The sequence below is a fragment of the Macrosteles quadrilineatus genome, unplaced genomic scaffold, assembly GCF_028750875.1.
Source record: "Macrosteles quadrilineatus isolate MER2022 unplaced genomic scaffold, UCM_ALF_1.0 Scaffold_1__1_contigs__length_201487025, whole genome shotgun sequence".
NCBI classification, from domain to species: Eukaryota; Metazoa; Arthropoda; class Insecta; order Hemiptera; family Cicadellidae; genus Macrosteles; species Macrosteles quadrilineatus.
In genome coordinates, this window is record NW_026542594.1 from 153,035,638 (window position 1) to 153,062,934 (window position 27,297).

General features: G+C 35.9%; 1 protein-coding gene across 1 annotated transcript in view; it reads left to right on the plus strand.

Moving 5' to 3' along the window:
• LOC128987574 (M-phase inducer phosphatase-like) overlaps positions 1 to 27,297 on the plus strand; it is an 82,070-nt gene that overhangs the window by 12,942 nt on the left and 41,831 nt on the right. Inside the window, exon 3 of the mRNA XM_054408500.1 lies at positions 19,905 to 19,950. Within this exon, the coding sequence (XP_054264475.1) occupies positions 19,905 to 19,950 (46 nt within the window). The remainder of the gene's footprint in view (positions 1 to 19,904; positions 19,951 to 27,297) is intronic.

The window sequence follows — 27,297 nt, forward strand, 5'->3', positions numbered from 1 at the left end:
GTTATTGTTTATGATTAGATCGTTTTGTTTAGATAAATGGGGTTTTAAATGACTTAATTAACAAGAAACAAATTGTAAAAAAACACAAACCATACAGTGCACCGGATATAACCAACGTTAAAATTGGCTTCAGCAGTTCCATAAGGATGGGAAATCTACTTAGGTAGTATGTTTTATCTATCGTATTACACTTGAGTTTATAGAAAAAAAAATTAAGATGTTAGCCTACTTAAAGGGGTGCAACCCCCCATTCCAGCCTCTACACATTTTTGGTTTTCTGATAGAGGGTACAATTTATTCCAATGGGACTAATCAAGAGGGGAACAATTCCGGGCTGTACATATCATTCTCTTTTCCCTAATGTAACCAACCGGTTCACCGATCACTTAGGTGGTGCCTACATTGAATAAATTAGATTGAGTTTTAAATCCAAGTGTATGGGCAGGGATTGTACCTCCTTTATGTGTGACGTCAAAATGATGTCAATTATCAGCAGAGGGTACAATTCCAGGGGGGTAAAGTTCCGGCGACTTGAATTGTCAAAAAAATCTTCCAAAACATTATGTATTATGATTAGTACAAGGTTTATTTAAGTGACGTTACTTGTTTGTGATCCATACTACAGTTTCTGTTCTAATACCTGTGATTAACAATTACAATTATTCTATCAGCTGTTACCTGGATGCATTAAGCAACAGCTGATCATATGCGTTTTTTTGATGTGTTAAATGTTGCTTCCACGAGGATTACATTGACACTTTTAGACCCCGTGGGGTGGATTACTACATATATGAATTTTTTACACACCATATAAATGTTTGGTTGTCTTCAATATGGTCTTTATCACTATATACAATTTTAAAATGATTGCTTCAGCCGTCAAGGGTGAATTTGTTATGACGAAATGCAAAGTCGACGTATGAGAGCTCGCTCGCTCCGCTCAACTGTAATTGTAGTACATTAGCTATTAGCATACAATCTTAGCATAGAACAGCAGCGGAATCTGGAAGGTGATGTGCAGTATTTCAAGCACTTAGCACATTATTTTAAAGGTTTTCTTTACTTATTGTGAAATCCTAACGCAATCAAAGTACATTTATTTGGCCGGAATGGAGCAATCACTTAATAAGGAATTTGAACAATAGGAATTAAGTGTACCTTTTGCTTGAATTTGAGCTATTGCTAAGTATTACAAGCGTTATTTTAAAACGAATAACAGTCATAATTTCTGATGACCTTAAAATATTCGACTCAAAGATTATGAAAATACTCAAGATGTAGCCTACATAACAGATCGATATAATCAACATTTAATGTAAATAGTGTTTTCTACAAATAGCCTTACTCATAGCCGCATTAGGTTTCCAGACATTATGTGTCCAAAAGCCTAACAGCACGACTCCCTTCCCCATACCGCCCTGAGCAATAGGGATCATTGAGATTCACTCTAACCTTTCCTCTCCCCTTCATGAGCAAGTTTTCATTCCTTTTTTTTCTTAGTTTTTGTTTGTTTGGTTTTTTAAATTTTAATGCCTGTATGTATCCCTGGTTTTTCCTATTTCCTTGCTACTTTTCTAAACGTCTCAATTGTTTCCTTGTCACTCATATGTTTTATTTTCTCATCTCTAGACCTCTCTTATCCAAGACTTATTCCTGTTCTCTCCTATTTGTTTTCTGAAGTGAACAATTTATAAATACGTGACTCGTGGTTTTTATTTCTTCACATCTACATACTTCCTCTTCCACCATGTGAAATCTTCACAAAATCGCCTTGAAATTTTCAATGTCATGTGACAAACTGCGTTTCATAATGGCCTATCTCCCAATCTTGTTCCAGTCTCTTTCTGATGTTAGGTATACATACAAAAGTTTACCTTTAAAACGTTAACATAAAACACTCTGCTCCCAACGCATTTGCCACTCATCTAATATCTCCTCTCTTCTGTTTCCGATGTAGTCTTACCCGCCTCCTTGTCTTCCAAAATCAACAGCTTATGCAGCGATTATCCAACAGTCCTAAATTGAATGTGAAATCTTCAGGCGGCTGTTGGAGAGCACACTTAAACCCGACACGGAAGGGTGCTTGCTGTATTCGGCTATCAACGACAATAGTATTATTTGTATTTCGTTCTCGTCTACCAGTTAAACATTTGTTGACCTCCTCCTATTGGCCGTCCTAGTCAACGTCTTATAGTCTCCATTATGTCGAATGTTTTTTTGGTTAAGTTTTGATTTTGTGCAAAATTTTAGTATAACCAGCTGTTTCAAATATTAGTGTCAATTTGAAAGTATTCATCTGTTCAAATGTAAAAAAACATTTTCTCCCTATGAACAACATGGGAACTTTGAAGGCCACTGGGGCAGAGCCCTGATGGAATTCCAAAGTTTTTTTGTTAGATGGCAAAACTACATGCCAAGACCTTTCTAACGACACGTTGAACATGGTGATCGGTAGCACCACCACTCCAAAACAATTATGACAACAAGTTGCCTAGCTTATTAAATATATAGGCCTAGATGATTACCAGGTATAATACTTTTTTTAAGTTAAGGTCATAGCCTACCTGGTACAAACAAAAAGAGTGAAAATGTAAAATAACCCCGTCGCAGCAAACCTGCAGACTAAGCGAATTCCCATCTACCTGGCTGGAATTCTACTAAATTATTCCCTTAAAATTGTCAGATTTGTATCCTATTTAAATATCATTAATTTTAATGAGGTTTTCTGCTAAGGGGAAGGAAATAGGGATTTTTTAAACACACAGCCTACTTAAAGGGGTGCAACCCCCCATTCCAGCCTCTACACATTTTTGGTTTTCTGATAGAGGGTACAATTTATTCCAATGGGACTAATCAAGAGGGGAACAATTCCGGGCTGTACATATCATTCTCTTTTCCCTAATGTAACCAACCGGTTCACCGATCACTTAGGTGGTGCCTACATTGAATAAATTAGATTGAGTTTTAAATCCAAGTGTATGGGCAGGGATTGTACCTCCTTTATGTGTGACGTCAAAATGATGTCAATTATCAGCAGAGGGTACAATTCCAGGGGGGTAAAGTTCCGGCGACTTGAATTGTCAAAAAAATCTTCCAAAACATTATGTATTATGATTAGTACAAGGTTTATTTAAGTGACGTTACTTGTTTGTGATCCATACTACAGTTTCTGTTCTAATACCTGTGATTAACAATTACAATTATTCTATCAGCTGTTACCTGGATGCATTAAGCAACAGCTGATCATATGCGTTTTTTTGATGTGTTAAATGTTGCTTCCACGAGGATTACATTGACACTTTTAGACCCCGTGGGGTGGATTACTACATATATGAATTTTTTACACACCATATAAATGTTTGGTTGTCTTCAATATGGTCTTTATCACTATATACAATTTTAAAATGATTGCTTCAGCCGTCAAGGGTGAATTTGTTATGACGAAATGCAAAGTCGACGTATGAGAGCTCGCTCGCTCCGCTCAACTGTAATTGTAGTACATTAGCTATTAGCATACAATCTTAGCATAGAACAGCAGCGGAATCTGGAAGGTGATGTGCAGTATTTCAAGCACTTAGCACATTATTTTAAAGGTTTTCTTTACTTATTGTGAAATCCTAACGCAATCAAAGTACATTTATTTGGCCGGAATGGAGCAATCACTTAATAAGGAATTTGAACAATAGGAATTAAGTGTACCTTTTGCTTGAATTTGAGCTATTGCTAAGTATTACAAGCGTTATTTTAAAACGAATAACAGTCATAATTTCTGATGACCTTAAAATATTCGACTCAAAGATTATGAAAATACTCAAGATGTAGCCTACATAACAGATCGATATAATCAACATTTAATGTAAATAGTGTTTTCTACAAATAGCCTTACTCATAGCCGCATTAGGTTTCCAGACATTATGTGTCCAAAAGCCTAACAGCACGACTCCCTTCCCCATACCGCCCTGAGCAATAGGGATCATTGAGATTCACTCTAACCTTTCCTCTCCCCTTCATGAGCAAGTTTTCATTCCTTTTTTTTCTTAGTTTTTGTTTGTTTGGTTTTTTAAATTTTAATGCCTGTATGTATCCCTGGTTTTTCCTATTTCCTTGCTACTTTTCTAAACGTCTCAATTGTTTCCTTGTCACTCATATGTTTTATTTTCTCATCTCTAGACCTCTCTTATCCAAGACTTATTCCTGTTCTCTCCTATTTGTTTTCTGAAGTGAACAATTTATAAATACGTGACTCGTGGTTTTTATTTCTTCACATCTACATACTTCCTCTTCCACCATGTGAAATCTTCACAAAATCGCCTTGAAATTTTCAATGTCATGTGACAAACTGCGTTTCATAATGGCCTATCTCCCAATCTTGTTCCAGTCTCTTTCTGATGTTAGGTATACATACAAAAGTTTACCTTTAAAACGTTAACATAAAACACTCTGCTCCCAACGCATTTGCCACTCATCTAATATCTCCTCTCTTCTGTTTCCGATGTAGTCTTACCCGCCTCCTTGTCTTCCAAAATCAACAGCTTATGCAGCGATTATCCAACAGTCCTAAATTGAATGTGAAATCTTCAGGCGGCTGTTGGAGAGCACACTTAAACCCGACACGGAAGGGTGCTTGCTGTATTCGGCTATCAACGACAATAGTATTATTTGTATTTCGTTCTCGTCTACCAGTTAAACATTTGTTGACCTCCTCCTATTGGCCGTCCTAGTCAACGTCTTATAGTCTCCATTATGTCGAATGTTTTTTTGGTTATGTTTTGATTTTGTGCAAAATTTTAGTATAACCAGCTGTTTCAAATATTAGTGTCAATTTGAAAGTATTCATCTGTTCAAATGTAAAAAAACATTTTCTCCCTATGAACAACATGGGAACTTTGAAGGCCACTGGGGCAGAGCCCTGATGGAATTCCAAAGTTTTTTTGTTAGATGGCAAAACTACATGCCAAGACCTTTCTAACGACACGTTGAACATGGTGATCGGTAGCACCACCACTCCAAAACAATTATGACAACAAGTTGCCTAGCTTATTAAATATATAGGCCTAGATGATTACCAGGTATAATACTTTTTTTAAGTTAAGGTCATAGCCTACCTGGTACAAACAAAAAGAGTGAAAATGTAAAATAACCCCGTCGCAGCAAACCTGCAGACTAAGCGAATTCCCATCTACCTGGCTGGAATTCTACTAAATTATTCCCTTAAAATTGTCAGATTTGTATCCTATTTAAATATCATTAATTTTAATGAGGTTTTCTGCTAAGGGGAAGGAAATAGGGATTTTTTTATTAAAATATTGATAGCTTAGTATGAAAAAAAATTTCAAAATGTCATTAAAATATGTCCATATACAAGCAAGCTACAACTTCTCCATACGAATAACATGGTATTTTTAAATTTACACTTTTTTTTATTCTTTTCTGTAACCATTAAGCATACAACAATGCTTCAATAAACTAAATTATTTGTTTTTTTAAGCTCTACAAAATGGTTTGAAAAGAAATTGCAAAATTGTATGTTTTCAGGGTGAAAAATGAGAAAAACCCATTTTTACCCCATAAACCCCTGTTCCCATAGTCCGGTCATGCTGGTTCGCAAACTCGTTCGAATAAATGTAGGTTTATACGAAATTTCCTCAAAATTGGATCATTTTTGCTCAAGTTATCGGGCTAACGGACATATACAGGGTGTCCCGGAACTCTCTACCAATATTTTAGGGCATTGTTCCTGGGTAAGAAACATATCTAAATATCATATTTAAATTGTCCGGAAGTCCTTATTTACTCAGATAGCCGCCATTTTGTTTTTTTCACATATTAATTTTTTTCTGAAGATTGGTTAAACATACGAAGTTGAAACTTTGCACAAACATTTATGACAACTAGACAAAGCTACAAAAAAATTATGACGATTTTTCGAATTCATAAAACAAAATGGCGGCTGTTTAAAATTTTGTTTCTTAAATTACTCGAAAACCGTTGATGTTACAAACATTTTACAAGAATAACTTTTTTAAGGCAATTTTATTACAAATCGATCGCCACCTTAATCTTTAAGATCGGACGAGTATTAACTGAGATATGGCAGTTTTAGTGATACGTGACCGCTTTCAGCATGCGCTGCAACTAATATCCGGCGGTTACGTATCACTAAAACTGCCATATCTCAGTTAATACTCGTTCGATCTTAAATATTAAGGTGGCGATCGATTTGTAATAAAATTGCCTTAAAAAAGTTATTCTTGTAAAATGTTTGTAACATCAACGGTTTTCGAGTAATTTAAGAAACAAAATTTTAAACAGCCGCCATTTTGTTTTATGAATTCGAAAAATCGTCATAATTTTTTTGTAGCTTTGTCTAGTTGTCATTAATGTTTGTGCAAAGTTTCAACTTCGTATGTTTAACCAGTTTTCAGAAAAAAAATTAATAAGTGAAAAAAACAAAATGGCGGCTATCTGAGTAACTAAGGACTTCCGGACAATTTAAATATGATATTTAGATATGTTTCTTACCCAGGAACAATGCCCTAAAATGTTGGTAGAGAGTTCCGGGACACCCTGTATATACAGGGTGAACAACTTAACTGTGCAACCATTGGTATCTCAGAAACTATTAGATTTAGAGAGAACTTTAAATGGGGAACTAAACTTCAACTAGTTTTTAATGATATTAAAAAATATGAATTCCAATGTTTCAAAAATGGCTGCCATTTTCCGACATGTCGGATAACTTTAACATTTCTTAGAACATAGAACACCCTGTATTTTAGATTCTGGATGCAATTTTAAGACTTTTGGCATTTTTTCTCTAAACCTACTCATTTAGGAGCTACAGCGTGTTGAACTTTGAAAAATTAGCTTGCCGTGTGGTTATAATCATTATGTCATTCGCTTTTTTCAAAGTATATGAACCCCAGTTAAGTTGTTCACCCTGTATTTTTACTAATGTACCTGTTGCTCGAATTCGAGCAATTGCTAAGTATTACAGGTGTTATTTTAAAACGAATAACAGTCATAATTTCTGATGACTTTAAAAGATTCGACTCAAAGATTATTGAAATACTAAAGATGTACATAACAGATCGATATAATCAACATTTCTTGTAAATATCTTATAATTTTTCTAAAGCTGATCTAGTTATTTACTGTTTTTCCACAAACAGCCTTACTCACAGCCGCATTAGGTTGTCCATAATAACGATTATAAATTAAAAAGAACACATTATTTCTATTTCCTCTCCCTGGTGGTGTTCTATGACTTTCCTATGTTTCCATAGTTTGCAAATCGGCTCTTTCAATGATATCTAAGAAATGCAGCACAGTGTTAATTCAGTTTTCTTTTTAGTATATCCATCTATCCAGGCTCTCTCACTTTTTTCCATTGTAATATTTACACCAACCCAAATTCAAATAGTAAATATTTCATTTCAACCAAGTAAGTAAATTTTTGTTGCAAACTGTTAAATTAGCAAACTTATTGACTGTTTACTATTAGCATATGTTCTTCTTCTCAATTTTAATTTCTGACAACAGCTGGAGTTTCATAACAATTTTTATTTCCCATGTTAATCTTATGGAGAAATACTAAATTTTAAAGGGCCTCAGGGCCTCACTCTCTAATTATTTCCCTAAAATGAAAGTTTCGTGCACAACTTCACGTTACGCTCTTTCCAATGACAACAAAAAACCTGCTTGCGTATTAAATAAGTACTAGAGGTTGTCCAGTGGTCGAAACTCGACCAAAAAATATGCAATGTACAGACTTCTCCATTTTAACACCACCCTGTGAATAAAACATTTGATTGGAGTTTCTTCCATTTGTTTATATTTTCTGTTTTTATTTCGATGTTATTTCGTCACCAGCATAGCATGGAAACCCATAAAATCCGTGTAAATTTTTTCAAAATTTTAAATTAATTTTCCACTCATTTTTGAGCCTATTTAAATTTATAAAAGCATTCTGCACATCTACAGGAAAATATCTTTCCAACAGTATGCGTAGATTTTCCCTGCGATGCACACAAGCTGAGAAAAATGGTTTTAAAGAAACATGCTTGCCTATTAATATATAGATAGAAAGTATAGATAGATATGAATTTGAACGGATGGTGTTTTTGGCCTTTGGGAACCTCAAAACAAAAAGTAAATCGGTCCCAGGTCCAGGTCTTACCATGAGACCTACGGTAATAGCTTGTCCCCTAGCCTATATGGAAAACTCACTAAAACTATTTCTATCAAAGCATACCCAACTAGGTACTGTAACTCATTCACCTGCTTCCAACACTTTTTAGAATGTTGTTTTTTCTTTGATCCTTAATATCTTATTTGATCCTCTACTAGAGGCACACTGGACTCACACAAATGACATTCAGTTTAGTGGACATAGCAATTTAAATTCAATTTTACAAAATTTGTTTATAGTTAACTAGTAGTCCAGTGAATAGAGGTATGTTAACTTACAAACGGTCCGGTAAGTCTAAATTTTTTATATGTTGTCTAGGATGGTAAGTAGGTGTTAAAACCGCAAAATGCACAATTCTACCCCCTCCGCGCCCGCCGCCATATTGAAAAATCGAAAAAATTGGTACTTTCTAGAGATTTTCGCCTATATCTCCGTTTTGGTACGTTTTAGCAAAAAATATGTAATTGCAATGTTGTAGACAATTAAATTTCCAATAATATAAGTATAACAATTTGGTTCTAAGACTTATGGATACGAAAATATTTAAATTATTTTACAATAAAACATATTTTTTTTTGTTATTTTTCCAAATCTCTTTCTTTAGATCGCTGTAATTCAGTAATGAAATATTCTAGGATAACAAGTATCCCAATCACATGTATAGAACATTTAATTGCCTACAAAATGCTTCTATTCTTTAGGCCAACTGTTTGATGTGGGGCTGAAAAACAAACAAAACAAATTAAAAGAATGGGTCTATTTTTTTCGCTTTTGTGACCTAAAAATTAACAAATTAACTTTCAGTTTTCGGTTTAATTTTCAGTTAATGAAACCATACTTACTGTACTTACTACATGTAACAGTGCAATGCTCATGATGCAGGTACTATATTCCAAATATACACTGGTGAGAGGAGGTGTTAAATTTAAAACAACCCACCAACACAGCAAGTAAATTTTTGTATGAAAACTGTAAGCTACGATTTGATTATTGAATGATACACTTACTTAAAAGTATACTTAGTTGAAAAACTTAGATAATAAGTCAATAGGCAAAGAAGAATCGCACAACATAGGATACTGTAGTAAAGAAATAATTTGTATTGATTTCACATAACATAGATATGTTTACCCTGACTACTAAACTTTTTAAAAGACTATAAAAATTCACCCGTAGCTCATTATGTAAATACCATGGTAAGCAAAAATAAACAATGGACAACTTGTATTACATTTTGTTAGAAAGTCAGCCCCTATTATTGTTAATCAGGGCACAAATTTCTTTAATTTAAGTAAGAAATTAACAACATATAATACATTACAGTTCTTATTTTAACTCGCTTCATAGTTCATTGTATTTACGTTAATATACACGCCAACCATTGATTAAAGAAATATAGTTACAGATATTTAATTGATTTTAGAAGCAAAAGTGAATTGTGTACAGATTAGTTTTGTGATATTCTCCATATTTAAATTAAAGCAGTGTTGTAGAAAAACACAGCAACTCCTTTTCTATAAATTCGGAAAAGCTACGGTAATGGGAAGTGCAAGTTATGTGAAATTAAAGTATTTTACCACCAGGACACTCAATCGTAACCACGCATGAAATACAGTTCAAAAATGCTTTAGATTTTACAATACCATGCAAAGTGTAGACTACAAGTAGTTTTAAGTATTTGATGTAAATAATAGAAGAAAATATAAGTGGTAGTTTCCTGGACAAAAATTGTCGTAAAATTGAAATTAAGTTTGTAAATTGAATGAAAATGTGAATAATAGTGTAAACTTGCTAGTATACTGTGGATGGCTTGTTATAAATTCATGTTGCAAGTGTTTGGTTTACTTTTTCTTGTTATTTTGTTCAACCAACATGGTTACTTGTCAACTCGTAAGGCCATTGTCACAAGTTTTTTACTTTCAATTTAATTTTTTAAGTAATTCGATTTTTGTTGGCAGTTTTGACTGCAGTAAACACGTTTTTAGGCCAGAAATAAATTATTTACAAAGTTTGAAGGAAATCGCCAAAGCCACTTACGAGATCTTTGTACAAGCACACATACCGTACATACAAGCACACATTGCTCATATAAGAGTAAAGGATATTTACATATATATTATATATATACACGTAAAATTAAAGCTTGTAGACCTGAAATGCTAACAGTTTACCGGTCGCGTACATCTGCCGCTGACTGGCGGTTGAAGGTGAAGGGTAGGTAAGGACGGTAAGGTGTAGTGTTGGTAAGGGAAGTTCAATGCCCTCCCCTACACGTGCCTGCTCGGCCTGTTATTTTATCATTTAAATCAGTAATATCCATAGACTGTAGATGACTTTGAAGGATTATTTGCTCCAGTGTGAGTTGCGTTGTGGTGTATTCATGTTTAATATTTAAAATTTATCGTCATGATGGCCAGGAAGGTTAATAACAGTAGTGTGCGAGGTTTTGTTGGCCAAAAAGCTATGTTTTAATGACAATAAAAATTCTACCTAAATTTTCAAAAAAATAATATTCCAAAGTTTTTTTACACATACCACAATTGTTTTTTATGTTAACTACGGTTGCCCTAACGTTTCAATTTTGTCAATCCTATCGTGTCAATAGTCAAATCATATTTTCGAGGAGTTTTCTATGTGGAGTTTGCTGATAAATAGGCCTACTCCATACTGTGGTTGTAATCTTTTCTCTTGGCTGCAGAAGGTTTGATGTGGAATACCGCTTAAACATTTATCTCTCACAAAACTCTATAAGAAAATCACAAGGAATCAATACATCTGGGCTACACAGAGGCCGTCGCAAAATTGAGTTGTCAATGTTAGCCGCACGTTGGGAATTGGGAGATTCGCATTAAGATTTTCCCTTATATTACGGCGCCGATGGACTTATAAGTACACATTGTTGGATGTTTCCTCATAATTCTCAAAAACGTCAGTAATACAATTTAAGTTTCCGACTTCACCCACTTTGACCTCTTAAGATCAGCGGCTAAAATTGCATTAACTCACTTAACCTCGAGCATCAGTTACCACAAGCCTCCTGTGTTCTCTCTTTATTAAACCTATGATTCTGAGCTTCCTCACTCGGTATTTAGCTCTCCTAATAGTACTGGTTCAATATTGTACTTCAGCTATGGCTGTATCACTTTTGTTCCGCGGTTGAAGGCTTATTTCTTCACATCACTTTAGTTCTGGGGGTCAGCAAATTGATTTGGGGACCAGCCGAAACATCGCTTTTGTTCCGCGAGAGAGGGGGCTGTCCTCTCCCTCCCCCAAATCCTCTCTTTCGCCTCCTCCTGATTTTTTCTTTCATGCGGGCTTTAAAACGCGTTAAATATTATTTTCTCCTTCAAAATATATCAATAATTTAACCTAACCTGGCATAACCTAACTTTACCTAACCTAACCTATGAAAGAATTAGGAGAAGAGCGAAAGAGAGGATTTGGGGGAGGGAAAGTGCAGCCTCCTCTCTCGCGGAACAAGAGAGATGTCCGCGGAACAAAAGCGATGTTTAGGCCGGCCCCGAAATCCCCCTGATGACCCCCAGAACAAAAGTGATGTGAATAAATTAGCCTTCAACCGCGGAACAAAAGCGACACACGCTCAATGATTCCTGTCTGAAGCTGATCGAGTTTTTCTCTTAACTCAAGCAAAAAAATCTACAACTGTGAAGCAGCGGTTTTATTTATAAATACACAACTTTCCCATTCAACCATTTGTTTGCATTTTTGACGACTATGATTTTTCAAACAAAACTTGAAGTGTTGCTATTATTTGATACAAATTACACTGATATTTTAAGCTATGTAACTATTAGTTTATAGATGTATGGAGTTGTTCACTTATTTTCATCCCATAGTTAATCACCCTGTAGTTGGACCACTGCGACCATGAAAGTCATTACGTATCTCCTCTGATAGTTCCCAACACTACACGATAGGCTCGTAACTTTGAGATGGGCCGTTTTAGAGTATTGGCCATAAAATAAATCGAGAATCCCCCTATTACAGGCAGTTTTAATGATCGTCGAAAGGAGCTTGCCTTATTGAAACAGATATCATTGAAAATTTATGTTGTTGGTAAATGTTACAAACATTAAAGAGCATGTGTGGGTATAACGATAAATATACAGTTAAGGGATGTTCAATTATTATTTCATTATTACTGTAGATAATGCTGTCTGTATTTATTAGGCTATAGAAATTAAATTATCATCCAAATACATCTTAGATAGCTACGTCCATATTCGTCTTTTCATGAATATCACACCATAGAAACTTAACCCACCTTATCAATCAGTATATGTAGGCATAAGTTCGTTTGCTGCAAAAATCTATTCTGCTATAGTAGGGAGGACAGTACATGCAATGGTTCTCAGATACTTTGACCCATCATTTTTACGCCCCAACCTCAAAACCGAGGACGCAGGGCGCACTCTACCACTAGACCAGCTCGCTCCCAGCGTTTTACCTTAGTGAACAACACCCTCGCAGTCAATAACTTAGTGTATTTTTTATTAACATTATTTTACCGGCTAGGAGACTGGGGAGCAGATCCCTCCCCTCCCTCATCGACTCGCGGATCAATTCGGTTGTTTCAAGTGACCCTTTAATCTACCAGCCAAACCCCCGGATCAGTTTGGATGTTCCAAAACTACCCTCTGACAGACTGATCAGTTTTTAAGTAGCCAGATTATATCGTGCAAAATAGCTGGATACCAAATATTTTCCATCAGCTTTTTAACCGCTAGTAAGCTTGATCACACATGGCAAGTTAACAAGCCTATTGGCCTGATTTTTTCACGTAGCACGACAAGTAGACCCGAGTAGCCGTCACTCGCTCGTTTACTAAATGGTCATGAAAAGTTAACTCTGCCGGCGACTACATGCTATCATTATACTATCAAGTGTATTCAGAAGGCTTGTTGTGGCTTGTTGGCTAATTGCTAGTGTTGACACGTTCTATTGTTTATCGACCAGTGATTTTCAGCATTGTGGAGAGTAAGACGTTGAGACGGCCCGGTGTGCGCATACATTAGACGTAGCACATGCCACATACCTCTCTCTCACTCTAGCACGTGCACCCCAAGTTATAACGGAACTCTCTCCCCTGTCACCGTCACCCTACAAGGCAGATGTCTTGAGGCTGGCTTCTCATTTCTCGGTTTAAAGGGCTCGCCATTGTTGCACTTTTCAGCTGTTTGCAATACTGCGTAATTCGTAATATTAATGAGCTCTCGATAACGTTAACCGACAGCCCATTGGGGTTTAAAGTTTAAATGTCGGTACCATAATTGCCAATAGCGGTGGTTCGATTGTGTATAAACACGAATAGAAATGTTTAATTAAACAAGCTGCATCTCATTTGCAAAAGTTGCGATTCCTCTTCTGTGTATCTATGCTGGACAACTAGTTTGTTGAGGAATTGCTAGCTGCCCAATACGAGAGAAGGACGAATAGAAGGATAACGAAATGTAGGATAATCTGGTAACGAATTGAAGGATACAACTAGACTATAAGGACGCAAAATACGCGTGTACAACTAGTCGTAGGTACAACTAGACGTAGGGACCACTAGACGGAGGGACCACTAGTCGTAGGGACTACTAGTCGTAGGGACAACTGGTCGCATCCTTACAAGCTAGGTGATACTACTTGTCGGTGGGATACACGTCTAGTTGTACCTACGTCTACTTGTACCTACGTCTAGTTGTACCTCCTAAAAATCTGCAGGTACAACTAGTCGGGTGTGCCACCGTCTAGTTGTACCTACGTCTAGTTGTACCTACGACTAGTTGTCCCTAGGCCTCGAGGTACAAGTAGACGTAGGTACAACTAGACGGCGGGACAACGAGACGCGATCCCGTTAGCCAGGTTAATATGTAAGAACCAAATAATTTGGTTTAATAGAGAAAAGTGCGTAATTTAAAGTCCACTGTTTAGTAGGAGTTTTTAGCTTTATCATTGGTCAAAAGTGGTTGACGGTACGGTATCCGGTATGTTAGTTTGTACTTGGATATGTGATTTTTAAAAGCCTCTCCTTCCTAAGAAATCAATAGCAAAAAGCAAGGTATTTGAAGACTGTCCATACAGCGATGAACTATAGTATCAATTTTCACTACTATATTGGACAGTTTTCTTTAATAATTTTCTATAGGGAATCTTATTCCAATAGTTAATTTGTAGACGTTTATGATATTCTATATTAAACAACGATCACATAAATACATTCAAAGTGCTGCCATTTTACACTGGATGTCGCGCAAGTGATTTAAACCATCTAACGGATGGTTTGCATGACTTCCAAGTGCCACGACGTCCAATGATGACAGAGTCCAAAATATAATTTTTGAGCTGTTTCATGACGTCTAATATAAAATATTTGCACGACGTTAAAATCTCACTACGTCCAAAAGTACAGTAACTGCAATAAACTTGGTCTTTCTGCAAGCTCTGGAAGTCATTAGATTGGTCGTCGAGAAACAGCAAACAGCGCACTTTACACTCTTAAAAATAGCAGTGACACCCTGACACCCCATCCAAAGCAGCTGCCAGTTGCACGACGTCCATAGCAGCTAGACTTTTGCACACTGTGATACTGATTTACCGTCTGTAGTGCATACTAACTTAAAACCTAACCTAACCTAATCTAACATTGCTCCGGCCTTCGTATGCAGGAGTTCTGGACGTCGTGCAACTGGCAGCGGCTTTGGACGTGGGGCTACTGCTAAGTGTTAAATAGTAAGTGCACTGTTGCACGACGACCAATCCCATGACGTTCAACGCTTGTAGAAAGACTGTGTTTATTGCAGTTACTGTACTTTTGGACATGGTGAGATTTGGATGGTGTGCAAATATTTTATATTGAACGTCGTGAAATTGCTCGAAAATTATATTTTGAACGTCGTGACACTGACATAAATCATTTGACGTCGAGCAACACTCCCGTTACTCCAACTATGTTGCGTTACTCCAACCTTTATCGATATGCTAAAAGAAGTTAAACAAAACTCGCCTGCTGAATGTGACTTGTATGAAAATCATTATGTTTTATCCAATTTCTGTGCATGGTACATTATTAAACAAAATGTATGCCCGGTAGAAGTTTTTGCAGCAGACGTATGATTATTATAAACGTCCTGCCAAGTCCTACGCGAGGTATTGCGAATATATAGCTAATTAGGTATGTATTGTGGTGTGTACAGTGTGATGGAGTACGGCATTATTGATCGGAGGGTCAGAGCTTACGCCCCCATCACACATGAGGGTACTCACTACTCAGGGCAGCTGCCCCGTACTGCACAAAGCGCTCGTGCTGGCTCCATTCAGCGGCCCTCATAACTGCTAACTCGTACACTGACACTGGCACTGGTCGCAAAAACGTTACCTACCACCACCACGGGGTGGTCCTCTGTCCGGTAGACGGAGTGCGCCGGGTTAAACGGTTACCGAAAACAGTAATTGGCATCAGCAATTCAACTCCGTCCATCATAGTAAAACTAGCTTCATATCTAATATGTAAGGGATTTCTAGTTAGGCATCACATACAACATGTAACTTATGCATTAACATTATCAATCGTAGTTACTTTTCATTCTAGTCCTATAACATGTTTGTGCTATATGCACCAAGTAACTGTATCAACATTAAAAATACGTAAAATGTTCTAAATTATGTCTTAACAATTTTCGGAAGATTGCTTCGAACAATAAACAAACTAAGTAGATACCACTTTTTGTCCGTTAGAAATTTTTATACTGTAGTTGCGTTTTTATATTCTACCTACTACGTGCTTAAAATAAAAAAATCTACGAATATCTTACCAAAATATCATACTCAAATCCACGATACATTTAAGTAGCTAATTATTAATGGTTTGTAGTATTTATTCGACTACCTCATATTGGGTTGTTTTAATACAGCCGGGCACAAGCCAGGCAGGATAAGGTCTTTGTCCCGTGTGGCACGTGTTCTGCCGTTGGTGATCAGTCACCGTGGCGACGCCAGCTGACTCGGGAATCGAACCGTGAACGCGACATTCGCAACATGTGGTGTCGGTTGGAATGGTTATGAATTAATCACGATACTACGCCGTCGTAGTACAGCTAGCGTCAGCTAAGGTGGCTCATGGCGGCCTGTGGGCCTGGCACGGCACCATAGGCGGGGGGAGGGTGGAAACCAGCTTAAGACCGTTCTGAGAACATCGGACTGTCAGACGTGAGGTCCCGCGTTCCGACCGGCCAACTCTGCGAACATCTCGGCTCACTCACGGGGTTGACGTCCTAAACAAACTATGACTAATAGAGAGGGCGCTGTTATGACAAATCTTGTACGTTCTTAAGCACTGTGTCACTCAGTAGTGAGTTTTGCTTGTGCAGTGTCACAGTGGATCGTGAAGTGGACTGTTTTCATAACGAAACGTGTGTGAGTTTTTTTGTCATGGCAGAATTTAAATCGAAAGTAGGGATTGGTGGTAAGGTTTTGAAAAAGCTTTGTGAAGAAAAGTTTTCTTCGATATCGCAACAGGATTGGGAATGTAAGTGTAGGCACGTAAAAAATGTGGAAAATGAATACGCCGCAAAAGAGCCAGCCATCGATGAAATAACGGAAAGTTTCATCATTAATGTAGACGACAGCACCAGCGACGACGAGGGAACGAGCGACTCCGATGAATTCAGCGATATGTCTGGGATTGAGGAGTTATGATGGACCAACGTGCACCATGGGGTTTGTGGCAGTTTAGATGTTATTTCTTGTAAGAACATTCATTTGAATAGTTTTTTAATGTAAGCTTTTAGAACAATTACTAAGTGACCATGCGTTGTGTTTTATAGTGTTATATATATTTTTTACATACCGGTACTGTAGGTTTGTTAGAGTGTTTTATTATTAATAATGTAATTAGTTTAACGTACTGTAAATATGACGTGTATTATTTTATACAAATTTGTGATATTCTTACTTATAGATTAATCCTGTATTTTTACGATAAATGTGAATATGTAAATATTATAAGAATGAGTTAAAAAAAAAATAAAAAAGACGGAAGGCCGCTATAAATATTTTTTGAGTGGATCTGTAATATTAACCGGATCATTCATTTAATATGTAAGCGGCTAATATACACAACTTAACTGCGTGGGGAATACAACCTCTTTGGCTCGGTCAAGAATAGGCAAAAAATAGGTAAGCCCACAACGTTTAAACAACTTTGTTTAAATTTCATTGATGGTGATGATGAGTTTATAACATTGAACATATTATTGCAACCATAGATGAAGTAATATAATTACTAAGTAATATTATATTACTTCATCTATGTTGCAACCATTTTCCATCACTATTAGCTCTATTAGTAAAACAAATCATAAAAAGCGCAACCTAAGCACCCATGCTCCCTAGTTACATTAACAACTGTTCATAAAAAGTGTTTAGAAAGTTTAGTTTATTAATTGTTAATGGAAAACACATCTAGCATTTTGTATGCCGTCTACTGAAGCGCCTTCAAGAGAGCAGTGAGGGCAGTAGACGCAACCTGCATGACGGCAGACAATATTTTTAACCTAGGCTAGTACAGAATTTCTATCGGTCGGTCACGAGCCAGCTTAGCTGACGCTAGCTGTATCTACCTTAGGCCTACCTAGTGTTAGTGTAAGTTCTTTGTTTCGCACTACCAGAGAGAGCCAGGTGCGGCCGGTGCGGGTGACGCCCCATGCATGCAGAGATTACATATGAAGGGCCGCACGCGCGCCCTCCTCAGTGCCGCAGTTCCGCCGGATGTCACATGTGCAGCACACAGCCGAGTAACCAGAACATTATCAACTCCCAAGAGACGATCAGAGGGTTTTTAGCGGAACCAAACTCGGTAGTGCCAAAGAATTGCTCTATACGTTATTTTACATCGGTTTTATAAAGGTTGATCGGAAAAATCGTCAAAAGCCCTGCTCTGCATTCACAACAGGTCTTGAAATGTTACAGGGTTATAACATTGACTTTTTGAATAGTGATGTAGACATCCCAATCTATATGGTCCAGCTGTCGCCTATAGTATGAATGAGGCAGTCACTAAGATTGTTGATGAAATAGCAAAGGTGATATAGCATACAGTAAATTGTCCTATCAGTTTGACTGGGTTAACGAGTTTACGTATTCGACAGAGACCAGTATTTTCATCAGTGCACTCTGTATGTGGCTAAATTTAACTACCGCACCATCCGCACGTCCTTCTTGGTTCGAAAACTGGCGACAAATAAAAATAAACGGTATCAGCATTCTGACACATACTTTCTCCCATAAGTTTGTCAACAACCTTTATCATGTGTAAGCGGTGAGAGTAAATATACGGAAATGGGATTTATACAATTTTGTTCACAATTTAAAGGACTACATACTAAATATTTATCAAAATCTTTCAGGCCATTTTTGTGAAAATCGGATTTTTCCGTTATTTTATGGGTTCTTATGGGAAAATAACATAATTTACAATAACTTTTTAACCATAATTTTTACAGAAATGGGATTCTGTACCATTTTGTTCAGGGACTATAACATACAAAATTTTTATCAAAATCGTTCGGGCGGTTTTTGGGAAAATCCAATTTTTCCGTTATTTTATGGGGTTTTATGGGAAAATTTCCCATTAAAAATAAAAAATTTTAAAAATGAAAAAACAATCAAAATTTTAAGGACTATAACATACTATGTTAAAATAAAACCGGATTTTTTTCTAAAATCCTATTTTTCGTTATTTTATGGGGTTTTTATGGGAAAATAACATAATTTACCATAACTTTTGAACCGTAATTTTTACAGAAATGGGATTTGTACCATTTTGTTCAAAATTTAAAGGGCTACAACATACTACATTTTTATCAAAATCGTTCGGGCCATTTTTGAGAAAATTTGATTTTTCCGGTTTTTTATGGGGTTTTATGGGAAAATCCCCATTAGAAATCAGAATTTCAAAAAAATGAAAAAAACGCCTGGAGATACCATGGATTAGAACCTACATACCAAATTTCATCGAAATCGGACCACAGGTGTAATCCCTAGCTCTGTACACATCCAGACACACAGACACACACCAACACACACACACACACACACACACACACACACACAGACATCACTTTGAAAACCACTTTTTTGGGTCCAGGGGGACCCAAAACGGATATATCCACTCAAAACTCAAACTCGAAAATTTTGACGAAAACAATACTTTCTCCATATACTATGGTATAGGGGGAGAAAGTAAAATGGGAATGGGATGTCTAGTTCTATCAATATTTAGTTAAAGGTAAAATTTAAAAAAAATCCACTGCATAATGTGCTAATTTAATAATAGTTTAAATATACGCCATTTAAGAATACTTAATTGTGTACAGGGTGAAAAACATAAGTTTACATTTTTAATTCGCTGAACATACAGTATACTGTACTTGTTATGATTACAGAACAGTTGCACATAGTAATATGACCAACGAATGCTGTCGAGTGGGCCCCTTGAATTCAAACATCCCTTTCTCATCAATATACTGTACGTAGTTTTCGGTTCAGGGTATGATTATGATTATATTATATGAATAATTGTATGAATATTATATGTAAAATTGTAATTTTCATACAGCTTCGTGGTTCCTAATTTTATTGTTTGTACATTGAATAATAATTATAAATACTAACTTGTTCAATTTTGACAATTTATCGTCTGTTTCAGGTTCTCCAATGGTTATTTCACCACTAAAACCATCCAACCATGATAGGTAAGAATCATTTAACTACACTGTTATATGAAAATCGAATAGTTTGTGTCTGTATGTGTGTGAGTGTTACTCAATCAGGTAACAACTACTCGAAACCGACTGGGCTTGAATTTGACAGAAAATATTATCTTCTACACCAAGGAGTAATTGGTATTTTACTCCCAGAGCAAAACTAACTTCACCATGACGTAGAACCCGAGTGCTTGTTCGCGGGCAAAATTTAAACTCCCTTGCAGCGAATTCGATTAGCAATAGAAGCCGGATTTAACCCATCCTCGTATAACTAAGGTTCCAGTGAACTGTAGGTAATGTACGGTCCGGAATTTTACCCCCTGGAATTTTACTCTCGCAATTTTATCGCCCCGCGTGAAATTATCTGAATAGCTAAGACGTAATTTTACCCCCTGGCCAGATATAGAATTTGATGAGAATCATTGATTTGGTACATAATGGGTTTATCGTAGAGAAAGACTTGAAACAGTTAACTCCAATTGTACGCTATTTATATTGATGTAAAATCCTCATCTTTTAGCGAATTTCCCATATAGGGAATAAGCTATTACCGTAGGTCTCATGGTAAGACCTAGACCCGGGACCGATTTACTTTTTCGTTTTGAGGTCCCCAGAGGCCAAAAACACCATCCGTTCAAATTCATATACAGGGTGAGTTTCTACTTAGCGTGTTAACTTCGCCAGTAGGTTCTACTCACTAAAAGGAACAAAAAAGGTCCTATAAACCCATGTCCGGTTTTCAACCGTTTGGCTGTAATAGCGGATTTTGTGTTTTTCTTATTTTATTAGACTTTGCTCCACAATTTATGTAATAAAAACTTAACCCATTACTTTAGAGAGTTATAGTTAAAATCATTGGAAAGAATATTAAATTTGCTATAAATTAAAGGTTTCATTCAACAATTATACCATTACATAGTCCACGTTATATCCAAAATAAATTAAAAATGTCAATAAATTAATTAATTACGAAAATGTTCATGAGCCCACTTTGATACATAAACCTGCATTTATGCAATGTTGAAATGCATAAACAACTTGGTCATTTAATAATCTTTCAAATGATATGCTATTCAATACTATTATTGATATAAACCAGTGAGAAATTACTAATAAACTACAATAAAACACGGTTTACAGATTTTGTTTTTGCACAGTTTTACTGTTGATAATAATTACTGTATACTCCATGTTGTATTTTATTGAACAATCTGATAAGATTTGTACATTATTTTAACTTTTAAATATTTATTAAAATTATCTGAATTAATAAAATGTATAAACTCAAGGTTTTTCACATTTTCAAGGATGTAGTGTGTTTGATTCTTAAATGCTGTATAATTAGTTTTACCTTGTGCTTGATTAAGTCAGCTTTTATTGATTTGTCATCTATAGCTAGATAACTCAGCTGCTTAAACATACCTTGTTGAGTAATTTGCTGTTTTAACTTTATATTTCCAAGTCAATTAAGAGTTTTTCAACATTTATTAAACTATGGAGCCTTTTACCAATCAAGAGTATGCCAACATGATGAATACAGTAATTATTATTAACAGTAAAAACTGTGTCAAAACAAAATCTGTAGACCGTGTTTTATTGTAGTTTATTAGTAATTTCTCACTGGTTTATATCAATAATAGTATTGAATAGCATATCATTTGAAAGATTATTAAATGGCCAAGTTTTTTATGCATTTCAACATTGCATAGATGAAGGTTTATGTATCAAAGTGGGCTCATGAAAATTATCGTAATTAATTAATTTAATGACATTTTTACTTTATTTTGGATATAACGTGGACTATGTAATGGTATAATTCTTGAATGAAACCTTTGATTTATAGAAAATTTAATATTCTTTCCAATGATTTTAACTATAACTCTCTAAAGTAATTGGTTACGTTTTTATTACATAAATTGTGGAGCAAAGTCTAATAAAATAAGAAAAACACAAAATCCCCTATTACAGCCAAACGGTTGAAAATCGGACATGGGTTTATATGAACTTTTTTGTTCCTTTTAGTGAGTAGAACCTACTGGCGAAGTTAACACGGTCAGTAGAAACTCACCCTGTATATATATATATATATATATATATATATATATATTTATATATATATATATATATATATATATATATTTATATATATGTGTCCGTTAGCGCGATAACTCGAGCAAAATTAATCCGATTTTGATGAAATTTGGTACAAACATGTAAACCTACATTTATTTGAACGAGTTCGCGAACCAGCATAATCGGACCATGGGATCAGGGGTTTATGGGGGTTTTATGGGGTAAAAATGGGCTTTTCTCATTTTTGACCCTAAAAACTTAAAATTTCTAGATTTCTCTCTAGACCATTTTGAAGAGCTTAAAAATACAAATAATTTAGTATATTGAAGTATTTTTGAATGTTCATTGACTACGGAGAAAATTTAAAAAATTGTAAATTTAAAATTCCCATGTTATTCTTATGGAGAATAAATAAACTGTTCTAGTTTGCTTGTTTATGGATATATTTTAATCAAATTTGGCAATTTGGTTTATTTCATACTAAGCTATCAATATTTCAATTGAAAAAACACATCTCAACATCTTCCCCGTAGCAGCAAACCTAACTACTCACTAAAATTAATGTTATTTAAATAGGAAATAAATCTAAAAATTTATAGGGAATATTTTAGTAGAAATCAAGCCGGGTAAATGGAAATTCGCTTAGGATGCAGGTTTGCTGCGACGGGGGTATTTTTATTTATTCCGTCGTAATTATAAAATCTGAAGTGATTCGACAATAAAAAAATATACTTCCAACATGGCCTTCATTTAATTTAGGCCTACTTAGAATTATTATTCGATCGCTTACTTGTCGAAATTGTGAAATAACAAAAAAATAAAAACCCTGACACAATCGCGATTATATTTCAAGTTTGAAATCAAATTCACAAGTTTAGCAGTTATTTTGAGTAAATAGTTTGTCCGTTTTACGTGATTATTTAGAGTAACTCGAATCACTTACTTGAATTAAAAGGAAAAAATTAAAACAAATGTGCTTCAGTATAATTTTATTTTGGGGTAAGACTCTGGGTAGTACACTTTGATCTAAACTTATGAGGGGGTCGAATTCCGGCACGTACACGCTTGGGGTTTTATTTACTTTGTTGTAAATAAATTCACGACCGAGAAAAGATGCGATTAATTCTACCGTTAATTTATTTAGGCCTAACCCATTATGTACCCAAAGGTTCATGGGCAGATCTTATTATATTTGTTATTATGTCCTTAAATGCTTCGATTTGCAAAATTCTTACACCTACGTAATCGATTTTACTATTATTATTAAATCTATCACATACACATTTTAAATTAGGTTAGTTATTGCTATAAAACGACTTCCATTGTGATAGAGTCCGTTATATTTCAAACTTGTTTTGGGGGAAGGCCGTGCACCTTGTGAGGCACAAAGTACACTTTAGGCCGAAAGGTATCGAATCCTTCGTTTTAAACTCCTTTATACTCGGATGTGTTTGAAAGGACCTAATGGCCCTGACCGACCAAACAGTTCGTAGAAGTGGCCTAGGGTCGTGTTTTGATGCCTAGAGCCTCCTTACATTCCACCCCGCCACTCTCCCACGTCCGCCCGCCTATCTCTTGGGTTTGATGGTTTTATGTTCTGCCATATATATGTCACGTTCATCTTACATTTCTCCAGCTGTGTCTTGGCTGAAATACTAAACTCATCACTGTTTATCGGCCGTTCAGAGTCACTTTTGAAACCAGAAATGGAACTTTTTCTAGAAGTAGTCGTACAAAGTGGCATTTGATCCATTCAAATTATTTAGCAATGTAGCTGAATTCTCAACTTCCACTATTTTTCCTCACTCCGGAGGACAGCCGAACTAAAAACAATTTCGGATAAGATTACTTTAATTTAATAATAATCAACAGAAAATTTGCTTACCTGTAACATTTCATAAAAAATAACTATAAAAAACTACGATTTAAATAGAAAACGAAGTACTGAAAAAAAACTACTAATTTTGGAAGATGATCAACAGTGTGTAAATGGAAAGTGTCTTTTGTTTGCCGAATTTTGAAGTTGGCATTATTGTTTGCCCAGTCACCTCAATAATGCACGCAGCTTAATCACACAACATCATAACTTCAATCACAGAAAAGAGAGTAGCCAAGCACTGGCCTCAATGTTGTATGTACGTTTGATAACCTAATAGTGTTTATTTTAGTTGTGAGATGTCAAACATTGTTTACAAAATATTTCGTTTTTATGCAATTCGTCTTCAAGGTGTATTTTTTACCCTCGATAGAATTGACGCAAGAGGCTTTTTTCGTTTAAAATATTGCCACTTTGCTCAACAGTTGCACAAATAATTACAGTATTGTCTTTGTAGCCAGTTGAACCCACATTTTGTGCACTCTTATTTATACAGGCTACTCGTGTAACTAAATGTGTTCTTCAGATCTTGAAAGATTTCGCGGATTAAAAATTAAGAAATAGTATTCGTATAAATAACAAACGTAGGGATGTGTCTATATATAGGCTATTTATATATAAGTATGATTGTTTCTTGTTTATCTCCGCAAACAAATGAGGTTTCTCGCAATGTTGGCGATGGTTAGTAATGTCTTTCGCAATCAGTAAACATACGTCAATCACCTAATATCTTTACTGACCAGTATCCTAGTTTTGTTTGCCGTGCAGGCAGTAGGCGTGGCACTGGTCGGTGACAAAGGAAGGTGCGGTGTTTTGTAGTTTTGCAGTATTGTGGAGACTGGAGAGATGCTACCTGCAGCACAATGCCACACTTGCCGCATAGACCTACATCCCGCGCCTGCACCTGCAGTCCGACCTACCTGACACCACCTCCACCTCCACCTCTACACCATTCACCTCACCTCACCCACCACCCGACCCGCACATTCCTGGCCGGCCGTTGGGCTCAGCAAGGATTTAAACTTCTTACATCCCTCCAACATCTGCTTTGACAGCATCTTCCACAGATCTGTTGTGAGGTACTCGCCATGTGTTCAGCGTGCAGCGAGGCACTCGTTCATGTTCACAGAGAACATTTACTTTACTCACAGACTTGGAATAGACCACTTAAAGGCTGTGACAAATAGGTATTAAAATATTGTGTTAAGAAATTATTTTGTCTGTGGATATTGCACTGTAGAGGAAAGAGTCGATTCGATTTTATGTTTATACATCTTAAAACGCGGCGATAGTATGATTCATTTTTATGAACTTTGTTAAAATAAGTTATTTGCATCCATATTTCTAGTATGTATTCAGATTGGGACCATATCACAAAATGTAAATATGTTTACTGTAAATATTCCAAAAATTCCAAAAAGTACAGATTTTATTTAGGTAAATGATAAAGTGTTATGTACATTTTATTTTTTTACATTTTATTCTATCTGATGCATTTCAATCAATTACACATTTTCAATTCGTCACACCCCAGTTAAATTTGGTCCATCAATACTTCATCAGTTGCATTATAAAATATATTTCGCCCAATAAGAGATATACGAGTTTAAAAAACTATACTTGGCTGTTGTTCCTTTGACCATAGCGTCCTCTATTCTAAAAATGGCGGAGGCCTGTGTACGTGCGGAGGTTAGTTATGGTCGTCGCGTAGCCCAACGGAAGTCTCAGTTCAAATCTCGGAGTCCAGATGTGACGGCAGATGGCCGCAACCTGCCTGTGTGGTGCTGGTGCTAGGTTTGGCGATGTTAAGGTTTCAGTGGATATCCGGTGGTGAACTTTTAAAAACAGAGCACCAAAATATATAACAAGTACCCACTGTACCTGTTTTGAAGTTATGCATAGAGACTGCACGCATAGTCATTTGGTAATATAGGTTCTATATTTACATACCAGTATAATCCAGAGAATTGTTAATTTGCAACGGATTGAGCAAATTCTTTCTTTTAAAGGATATGTGTACATGTGAGATCTATACATCTCAACTACGCTAGGCTGATAACATACGATAGCCTTTATTTTGTTGTGCTATTTATTTCTATATATCACTATTTAAACAGGAGGGTGGTAAAAGGTGTAGATTCTACGTTTATTATTAGATCGTCGATCGTCTTTTTTGCTATTTTTCTTGTCGAAACTTTACTCTTTGTTGGAATGGAAAGTAAAATGTATCGGCTGTACAATTTTTACTCAGCAAAAAACTCAGAAGTAGTATATTACCTTTGGCTTGTGAGAAAACTGTGAGAATTGTTATTTTCTCTAGTTATTTGTCAATAGCTTCACACATCGGAGAAGTAGTATTGGCCTGTGAGAAAACTTGATAGATCTGCTCTCCATTTTTTTCGATAGCTTATCTCTTTGGAGAAGTAGTAACGTGTTGCCACGATGGTGGACCGATGATTCTAGGTGTCAAACGAGGTAACTCACATAGGGTTTCCCCTCCCTCGAGGGGTTCTTGAGGTTTAATTGAGTATATTGAATTTAGTATATCAGCTTGTGAAAAATATGATAGTTCTGCTCTCCCGTTTTTGTCGGTATCTTATCTCTATGGAGAAGTAGTATATTGGCTTGTGAAAGAAAACGATAGTTCTGCTCTCCACTTTTCATTGGTATCTTATCTCTATGGAGAAGTAGTATATTGGCTTGTGAAAGAAAACTTGATAGTTCTGCTCTCCACCTTTGACTGGTATCTTATCTCTATGGAGAAGTAGTATATTGGCTTGTGAAAGAAAACTTGATAGTTCTGCTCTCCACTTTTGATTGGTATCATATCTCTATAGAGAAGTAGTATATTGGCTTGTGAAAGTAAACTTGATAGTTCTGCTCTCCACTTTTGATTGGTATCTTATCTCTATGGAGAAGTAGTATATTGGCTTGTGAAAGAAAACTTGATAGTTCTGCTCTCCACTTTTGATTGGTATCTTATCTCTATGGAGAAGTAGTATATTGGCTTGTGAAAGAAAACTCGATAGTTCTGCTCTCCACTTTTGATTGGTATCTTATCTCTATGGAGAAGTAGTATATTGGCTTGTGAAAGAAAACTTGATAGTTCTGCTCTCCACTTTTGATTGGTATCTTATCTCTATGGAGAAGTAGTATATTGGCTTGTGAAAGAAAACTTGATAGTTCTGCTCTCCCGTTTTTGTCGGTATCTTATCTCTATGGAGAAGTAGTATATTGGCTTGTGAAAGAAAACGATAGTTCTGCTCTCCACTTTTCATTGGTATCTTATCTCTATGGAGAAGTAGTATATTGGCTTGTGAAAGAAAACTTGATAGTTCTGCTCTCCACCTTTGACTGGTATCTTATCTCTATGGAGAAGTAGTATA